Below are 8,331 nucleotides of genomic sequence, written 5' to 3'. Positions count from 1 at the left end.
GTCAATGAAAGAGAAAGCGAGTGAGGATGGGGGAGGGGTGCTAGATGGAGAAGCACAGGAGGGAGGGATGGAGCGAAAGAGACTGCACACAAGCATTTGTATAGTGTGCATGTATCCAGGAGGAAAGAGAAAATTATGTTATGTATGCAAGACTTCCTTGCTCACATCTCAGAGCTGCTACAGTAACACACACACACACACACACACACACACACACACACACACGCGAAAAAAAATATTCATAAAATTAGTCATTTAGTTTGATTTAATTTAATTGGTCTCAAGACATTCCAGTGGCTAAATGTACAGCTGTTCAGAGTTGTTTGTTTGATGTTGAATAATTGAGAGCTTGTGCTATAAAAACATAGCTGAAATACATGGTAAATTACTTATTTATATGTAGTCCACTTTCAAATTACATCCTGACATCCAGTTCAATAAGCTATCCAAAAACACTGCCTTGCACTGAGTCACTTAGCAACATCTTACAATGAATGACTGAAAATGAAGTGAAGAAATTACCTGGTACATTTAAGGTGAATGTTGTATGTCTTTATCTAAGCGAGGGTCAGCAAATGCACACAACCCTAAAGTAAGAGAAGGCATTGTTATATTTGTACAGAAATCAAAACAAAAAGCACGCACATCACTGGATGTGGTGCTCAACAAAAAAACATATTGATAATGAAAATAGAAAAAAGTCGGCACACCTAGGCTCCAAAAATACACAGGCTCTAATGAAGGTCTGACGAAGAGCTTGTATGCTCGAAACATAACATGTAATAGTCTGTTATTAAATTTTTGTATTTTTAGAGCCTAGGTGTGCCGACTTTTTTCGATTTTCATTAGAAATGTACAATAAAATAAAAACTAAACTAAACTGAAATAAAATAAAATAAAATAAAACTAAAATCAGAATGAAGTATGAAAAAATAAATAAAGAAAAAATAAAAATAAAATGAAATGAACTAAACTAAATATAGTGTCAAATTCAAGTGTCAAAGCTGTTCAGTTCTTTGACCATTCAATTCAGCTTCTGCACAGAAATATGATTACTATACACTCTAAAAACAAATCTTTTGGCTCAACAACAACAAAAATTATGCAACAGTTCGCATTAATCTTTTTAAGTTATGACAGCTTTTAGTGAAATTATGTTCAACCAACAAACTACATTGGGTTTTGATGATTTACAGCATAAACACAAATTTGTTTCCACAAGTTGATTACTAACTAACAAGTTCCAACCCCTGACATCAACTAACAATGAGCATTATTCTTCAACGAAATGGTAAAAAACCATGGTTTGTCAGCATAACAAAAATTATTTTAATTTTTTAAATGTCAATCATGACAGTGTTAAACACTAACAGATATTTCCTTTAACTATAAAAAACACAAAAAATAACTTAAATATATATTCACCTTATCCAGTCCTATGCAAAGCATGATGAGAACTAGAAATCCACTTCCTAATTTAAGACAATTTTAAGTTACTACAACTTATTAAAAAAAAATCAATTAAAAAATCTCTGTTTAAATTACACACAATGTTAAATTGATGTAATGGTTAATTATTTTATTTTATCAACTTGTAAACTCATCAAAATAATGTTTAAACTTGCAACAAAAGGTTTAAATAAAGCAATAAATCAGAATTTTTAACTCGCAACCATGCATTTCTTTTCAGTTGTGGTAATAGGTCTGAGATATTAACAAATGAATACATATAAAGAAATTTCAGTGTTGCTAATGCTTGTGTTATCAAAATTCGACTGCATTTGTAAAAAGAGAATATAAAGATATAAAAAGAATATAAACTGCTTTTCTCACAACAGAAATAATATAGAATTAGAAGTGGTTGTAAACATTTTTAAAATGCTTTCATTCATTGTCTTTGCAACTATTAAATTTAAAATAAGCAGTCATGCTTTGGGATACTTCTGCATCTATAGATATAAATGAGTGAAATTAGGCGCACATAATTAAGATCATAGAAGTCATTATACTGACTTCTTGATTTAAAATACATCAGGTATTTGATGTAATTAATAACCATATCCCTAAGTTCAGATGATACATAACCAGGCACTTTCACACATTGGGCAGCTGCACAACACATACAACCTGATAGAAACCGTTCTCTGTGTTGGTATGACCGATCACACAAAGATAGAGTTTATTTACTTCTAGCTTGCCGAAGTTGACATCTTTGGCCAGTTTAACAGTCCCTATCCCTTCAAACATCTTCTCTGTCATGGGCTCCCGAGATTTGGCCAGGGTGAGATGGTATGTCGGGCATCGGGAATGGCGGTGTAGCCAGCCCTTCTCCTTGAAGGCTTCTTGGAGAGGGGAATTCAGGCACTGGACATCGAACAGGGGTTGTGGGGTCACATGGAGAACAGTCCCATTAAAGTGCCTTAGTTTTGGAGTGAAAGACACAGAAATAGGGGGTTTGTGGGAGTTTCTGATTGTGGTACGCAGGAGCTCAGCAGCAGCACGGACTTCCTCTGGGCCCTTCAGGACAAGTAAGGAAAGAGTGACGTGTAAAGTTGCAGGGTCCACCCATAGCGGCTCTGACTGAGGGAGGCGGGAGAGAACCTTTTTCTGAATGCGCTGGAAGGCCAGGAGAGCAGCGGGAGAGTCCACACGGAAGCAGATGAAGTGTGTGGGTCTGTTTGGTGGTGGACGTCTAAAAAGTGGTTTTGGCAGAATGAATGATACCAGCTCTGCTTCTGAACCACTCACTCCATCCCAGCTGTCCTTCCATTCTTCCACTATTTCAGTCTGTTCTTTTTTTGGAGTGATGGATAACTCCTTTGCCAACTGATTCAAACTGAGTTCTTCAGTAGCTGCCATCTTTTTGTCTTCTGGTGCAGATTGTTTTTGCAAAAGTGAGACGTCATCACTGGTTCCTTTCTCAGCATTTTCGGTAAATGAGCGATCTATGGCATCTCCCAGCTCTTGTTTATTGTTTGTTGTTGTAACTGAAGTTACAACATCATCCTGTTCTTCAGAAAACTCTGTCACTTGCTCTAGGTCATTTGAAACATCTCCTGTGTTGATGGACTCTTCATGTTGTCCAGTGTCAGTTGTTAAATTGTCTGAGAATTGAATAATTCCAGTATATTAAGAGAAATAATGTAATACTGTATTAACAGTACATTATAATAATTATATAATATAATAAAATAATATTGAAATAATATTGAAAGAATATTGAAATACATTTAAAGTTCAATGGCATGCCATTTTTTGCCCTGCAGTTTTCAAACAATACACTAAAAATGCAATATATACAACTCGAATATGCCTTTTCTGATAAGTGTTCTGATGTTTTTAATTTCTGTATTAAAATTGATTTAGATATATTTTGAAGGCATAAGTCCTGATATCTTGATGAATAAAATAAAACCTTATTAATTAGTTTGACATACTCTTTTATTATTTCACTATTTTGTTATATTTTTATTATTATTATTATTACCGTTACTATTTTTTATTTGTTGTTTGTTTCACTGGTTATTAGTATTTGAAAAAAATATTGTCTGCCAAATCAAAGTCATGTGGTGCAATCAAAAAAAGCCACATGGTCCAACCAACACACTGAAGAAAAAAAAAACTGTAAATGATACCCTAGGAAATGACCCCCCCCACCCCCTCCCCAACTCCAAAAAACCTTAGTGATATTTATGAATTATTTATTCATGATTATTTATTTCTGATAATTATTCATGATAATGACTACCGAACAAAATACTGGTAAGCATTTTCTCAGAACCTGTTTTACTGGGCCAAAATAATACTGTCGCTCACCTTGTTGCGGTTCCTCACTGCCAAAAGGAGGCAAAATAGTCTGGCCCGTGGAGCCGAACACCCTGTCAGTGCGACTGTCTCTATCCCACACCCGCTGGCCTTTGTAGCTGAAGTATTGTATCCTATGATGAGGGAGAGCCAGCTCCTCAGAAAAATCACAGTCACATACCTAATGAGGGACAGATAAGCATTAAGCCTGGTTATGAATATACACGACATATGGTAATGAAACATATTAGTGCTGATATAACACACCTGAGAGTCCCATGAGAAGTCAGAGAATGGGCGTTCCAGCACCCCAAGGAAACGGTCCAGGTGACCAACTATAAAATCAGCTGGGTCCACTGAGGAGTCCCATATAATTCTGGAGATGACTTCATCGGCTGTACGCATGCGTGGCTTCTTCTTACACCCTGAGACAGGAAGGCATCCATTTGTAATTCTGAAGAGTGAATCTGGAAGGTAAAGTGCCTCTGCACTCATCATTAAATCTATAAACACACCTTCCTTCTCAGTCTCTAGATGCTGCTTTTCTGCATGAGTCTTTTTTCCATTTTTTCGGATCTTGCTCTGCTTTTCTGTATCATCTTCCTCTGAGTGTGTGGTTTGAGGGACGTCAAGCACACTGTGAAGTCAGGAAAGAGCAATGCATTATTTATCCACTTAGCTTCAATGAACATTCCCAAGATCTAACAAATTTCACATCTTTTACAGCAACTACAAGACACTGTGCCAACTGCTGTTGAAATGAAAATACCCAGATAATAAATCATGTCTACCATGAGGTTAATTCACTAGTTGAGTCTCTACCATCCAGACTGAATGACAGACCTGTGAGACAGTCGACATCTGTCTCCAAAATGACATCTGCCCAATTGGAAGTGCTGGCAAATGTTTTGGCTAGTTTCTTGTTTCATCTCATCTGGTACAAAGGGAAAGGGAAGAACAAGTTATACAATTGCATTCATGCACTGACTGATAACACGACAAAGTTAATCTGTAACTACTGGGACAATAAAAGTTAAGTTCTACCAGATTAGTTAAGTTAGACGTGATGTAGCATAGTGTGAAGATGTAAATGGTGGTATTCAAAACAGGTAATTTTACGATGGACAAAATAAAAGCCTGAGGCGAATAGACTGAGGCTGATCTTTTATTCATCAAAGAATCCTGAAAAAATGTATCACGGTTTCTACAAATATATTAAACGGCACAAATTTTAAAATAAGAAATGTTTCTTGAGCAGCAAATCAGCATTTTTGAATGATTTCTGGAGGGTCATGTGACACTGAAGACTGGAGTAATGATGCTGAAAATTCAGCTTTGCATCACAGGAATAAATTACATTTAAAAAAAACATTCAACTAGAAAACTGTTATTTTAAATTGTAATAAATATTTCATAATTATATGTTTTTCACTATACTTTTGATCAAATAAATGCAGCTTTGGTGAGCATCCTTCAAAACATAAAAAAAATCTTACCAACCCCAAGCATTTGAATGGTAGTATACATATAATCTGTACGAAGGGATCCTTTCCCTGAAAGGTAGGTACATATTATATCCTAAATCTCCCCATGTAACAACAAACGACATTTTGGGGGCATCAACACAGCACAAATGTTCCTTTAGAAAGCTTTTGGACGAGGAGGTTTTAACTGAAAATAGCACAATAATGGCTTGTAAGTGCTCTTAGGACCAGTGGTGTGGAAGCAGACCTCTCTTTGTGAATTTTATATTCTCTACCCTGCACTTACAGTAAGCCTACAGCAATTTTGCACAAAACGAACCTATAACTTGGCTAGAAATTTTGGAGAATTATATGAAAAAGGCTTTTCACTGCCATCTTCAGGTCATTTGCATTATAGCCTCCACCTCTACAGGAGAAAGGAAAACTTGAAATCGCATCATATGACCCCTTTAAAAAAGCATCATATGACCCCTTTAAAAAAGCATCATATGACCCCTTTAAAGGCGGTGACCAAAAAGTTTTATCAAAGTAGATCATTTTGTAAATTATCAAAGCAGATCATTTTGTAAATTTCAGCTAATTTTTAAGTAATGTATTTCAAACTACTTAAAATGACGAAATGACAAAAAAAATTACTAGCACAACAAACTCATAAGCTGTGAAGAATAACCTTTAGAATTAAAATACAGCTTTTGTATTTTACATACTCACTTTTCGATGACAATGTAAGTCATTTAAGTGTAAATAAATGTCACATATGTCTTACCTATGAGGATTTGGCTGTCAGGATCCTGTGTCAGGTTTTCCTGAGTTCTCTCTTCCACACATGCCATATTTGAAAGCTTCAACAGAGATTCCTTTAAACAAACATGTTACATTTAGAGCGATTTAGAAAGCAACTTAAGCACAATCATTTTGCTAAATACTGTACTGTACTGTAGTCGGTAAGATAAAAAAAATATCATGTAAAAACCATTTTGGCATAACACGGGAGAGCATGAATCAACCTACCTCAAGTCACAATCAGACAACTGTCTTCTGGTTAGTGTTATGATAACACGTACATAACATAAGATGACATCATCTGGTTCAAATGACTCATAGTTAGCCTACAAACTGCGCGAATGATTGAGAACCAAATACATTACACACACTAATGAAACAACGTAACTCAAAAGTAATCTTTTGAACATAATATTGGTTGTAACATTTACTGTAAATTTCATAACATAGGTATTTATTATTGTCAAATATACTTGCTGTGCTGCTAAGGCAATGTTCACAAAGCTACTTCCGGTGTTAAGCCTTGGGGTTCTAATGGGTATTGTAGTTTTTCGGCAAATGGGGAAGTCTGAATCATTTCAGTGAATCAGTTCTTTCAAACAGTTCGGTTCAATGTCTTCATGTGGTCTCTTGTGTCCAAGCATGGCATATTACATGTTCTATGTGATTCCAATCATAAAACATTAAATGTCATTTGCATTTACGATGTACACTAAACTAAAACTATTTGACATATTTCGCCTGAGAAAGGTTTTTGCATATTTTGGAGTGAGCTGTTAAGTTGACAACCGCTCGGACCGTTCAGTATGATTCGTGAGTGATTCACTTAAACCGGTTCATTTGAATCATCAAAATGATTCTATTCTACAGAAGATTCGTTCATGAATCAGCGATCGCTAAAAGGCATTCAGCGGATTACGGAAGAGCCTAAATCAATTAAATCGGTCTAAATAGCAAACATATACATGGTGCCACCATGTAACTACAACAGAAAAACATATTAATGGATTATTTGGACTGTACCGATGGCTATTCAGTGTGAGCGACAAGAGCAGCTGTGTGAGTCACGCACACGATGTGATCTAAGCGCGTGACTTCCCCATCACATGACACAAGACTGAAAAGGATGGACCTAACAATGTAAACAAAATAAAAATAATAGTTACGATCTTATTTCAGCGACGATTTAGTAAATCATATCGGTGAGGATAGTGTACCATTTATGCGGACTAGAAAAAAATTACATCGTTTGCAACATTGACAAGCATGCAGAGCCTGTAGGTGGCTGCTATTGTCAATACTCCATTGCAATGCCTTGTTCTTGTTAGTTTACTGTCAGTACCAGTCGGCACTATAGCTGTACCCAGCTGATAACGGTAAGGATATTGTGTTTTCCAATATCTAATTTCCTTTTGTATTTAAATATGACAAGACACCACTTTTGAACGGTTACATTTTTTTAAATATATATAAATATAGTTTCCCCAGTTGATCACAATACATTTATATATTATGTTTATATTTTGTATTACAAGTTGCCTTAAATGTTATGTTGAAATGTGCAGATGCGTTATGTAACTAAAAATGCACATATTTGTATACGGTCATGGCCAAACGTTCTGGCAGTGACAGAAATGGTGTTTAGCAAAGTTTGCTGCTTCGATATTTGTAGAGTATTTTCCACACGTTTCTATGGTATAATGAAAAACAATAAGCGTATCATAAGTTTTAAAGGCTTTTATTGGCCAAAAAAAAAAAAAAAAAAAAAGGTCAATTTACAGTGTTTAACCTTGTTCTTCGTAACCTCTGCAATTCGCTCTGGCATGCTGGATATTAGCTTCTGGGCCAAATCCTGACTGATGGCGATCCATTCTTGCCTTATTAGTTCTCGGAGTTGATCACAATTTGTGGGCTTCTGCTTGTCCACTTGTCTTTTGAGGACTGACCACAGGTTCTTTATGGGATTGAGATCCGGGGAGTTGCCTGGCCACGGATCCAAAATTTCAATGTAATGATCTTCGAGACACTTTTTTATCAATCTTGCTTTGTGACATGGTGCTCCATCATGCTGGAAAGTGCACGGATCACCAGATTGCTCATGGATCATTGGAAGTCGCTCTTGCAGGAAGTTTTGATACCATTCTTTAATCATGGCAGTGTTTTTGGGCAGAATTATGAGAGAGAGTCAACACTCCTTCTGTTGAAAAGTAACCCCACATATGGATGGTCTCAGGATGCTTCACTGTTGGCACAACACAGG

At 36.1% G+C, this 8,331-nt stretch overlaps 2 protein-coding genes across 5 annotated transcripts in view; one reads left to right on the top strand and one right to left on the bottom strand.

The window, feature by feature from the left end:
• Window positions 1–1,879: 1,879 nt before the first annotated feature.
• On the bottom strand, window positions 1,880–6,598 carry leng9 (leukocyte receptor cluster (LRC) member 9). Of its 3 annotated transcripts, XM_016466392.1 has the most exons (8): window positions 6,545–6,598; window positions 6,300–6,404; window positions 6,055–6,130; window positions 4,648–4,738; window positions 4,320–4,441; window positions 4,072–4,229; window positions 3,817–3,985; window positions 1,880–3,104 (listed from the first exon to the last, which is right to left on the bottom strand). In XM_016466392.1, exons 3-8 carry the CDS (start codon window positions 6,119–6,121, stop codon window positions 2,095–2,097), a joined length of 1,617 nt encoding a protein of 538 aa, XP_016321878.1. In that variant the 5' UTR covers window positions 6,122–6,130; window positions 6,300–6,404; window positions 6,545–6,598; the 3' UTR covers window positions 1,880–2,094. The 3 variants fall into 3 exon arrangements, with proteins under 3 accessions (XP_016321878.1, XP_016321879.1, XP_016321877.1); XM_016466393.1 differs by having other exon boundaries at window positions 6,055–6,145; window positions 6,300–6,586; XM_016466391.1 differs by having other exon boundaries at window positions 6,300–6,586.
• A 366-nt stretch (window positions 6,599–6,964) lies between these two features.
• LOC107673020 (folliculin-like) overlaps window positions 6,965–8,331 on the top strand; it is a 16,217-nt gene continuing 14,850 nt past the window's right edge. For both annotated transcript variants that reach the window (XM_016466436.1, XM_016466435.1), the window contains exon 1: window positions 6,965–7,447. The gene's annotated coding sequence lies outside the window, so the exon portion shown is untranslated. The remainder of the gene's footprint in view (window positions 7,448–8,331) is intronic.

The sequence above is a fragment of the Sinocyclocheilus anshuiensis genome, unplaced genomic scaffold (assembly GCF_001515605.1).
Source record: "Sinocyclocheilus anshuiensis isolate Anshui unplaced genomic scaffold, SAMN03320099.WGS_v1.1 scaffold248, whole genome shotgun sequence".
NCBI classification, from domain to species: domain Eukaryota; kingdom Metazoa; phylum Chordata; class Actinopteri; order Cypriniformes; family Cyprinidae; genus Sinocyclocheilus; species Sinocyclocheilus anshuiensis.
The sequence above is the reverse complement of the archived record's forward strand: the minus strand, read 5'-3'. Positions and strand labels throughout refer to the sequence as shown.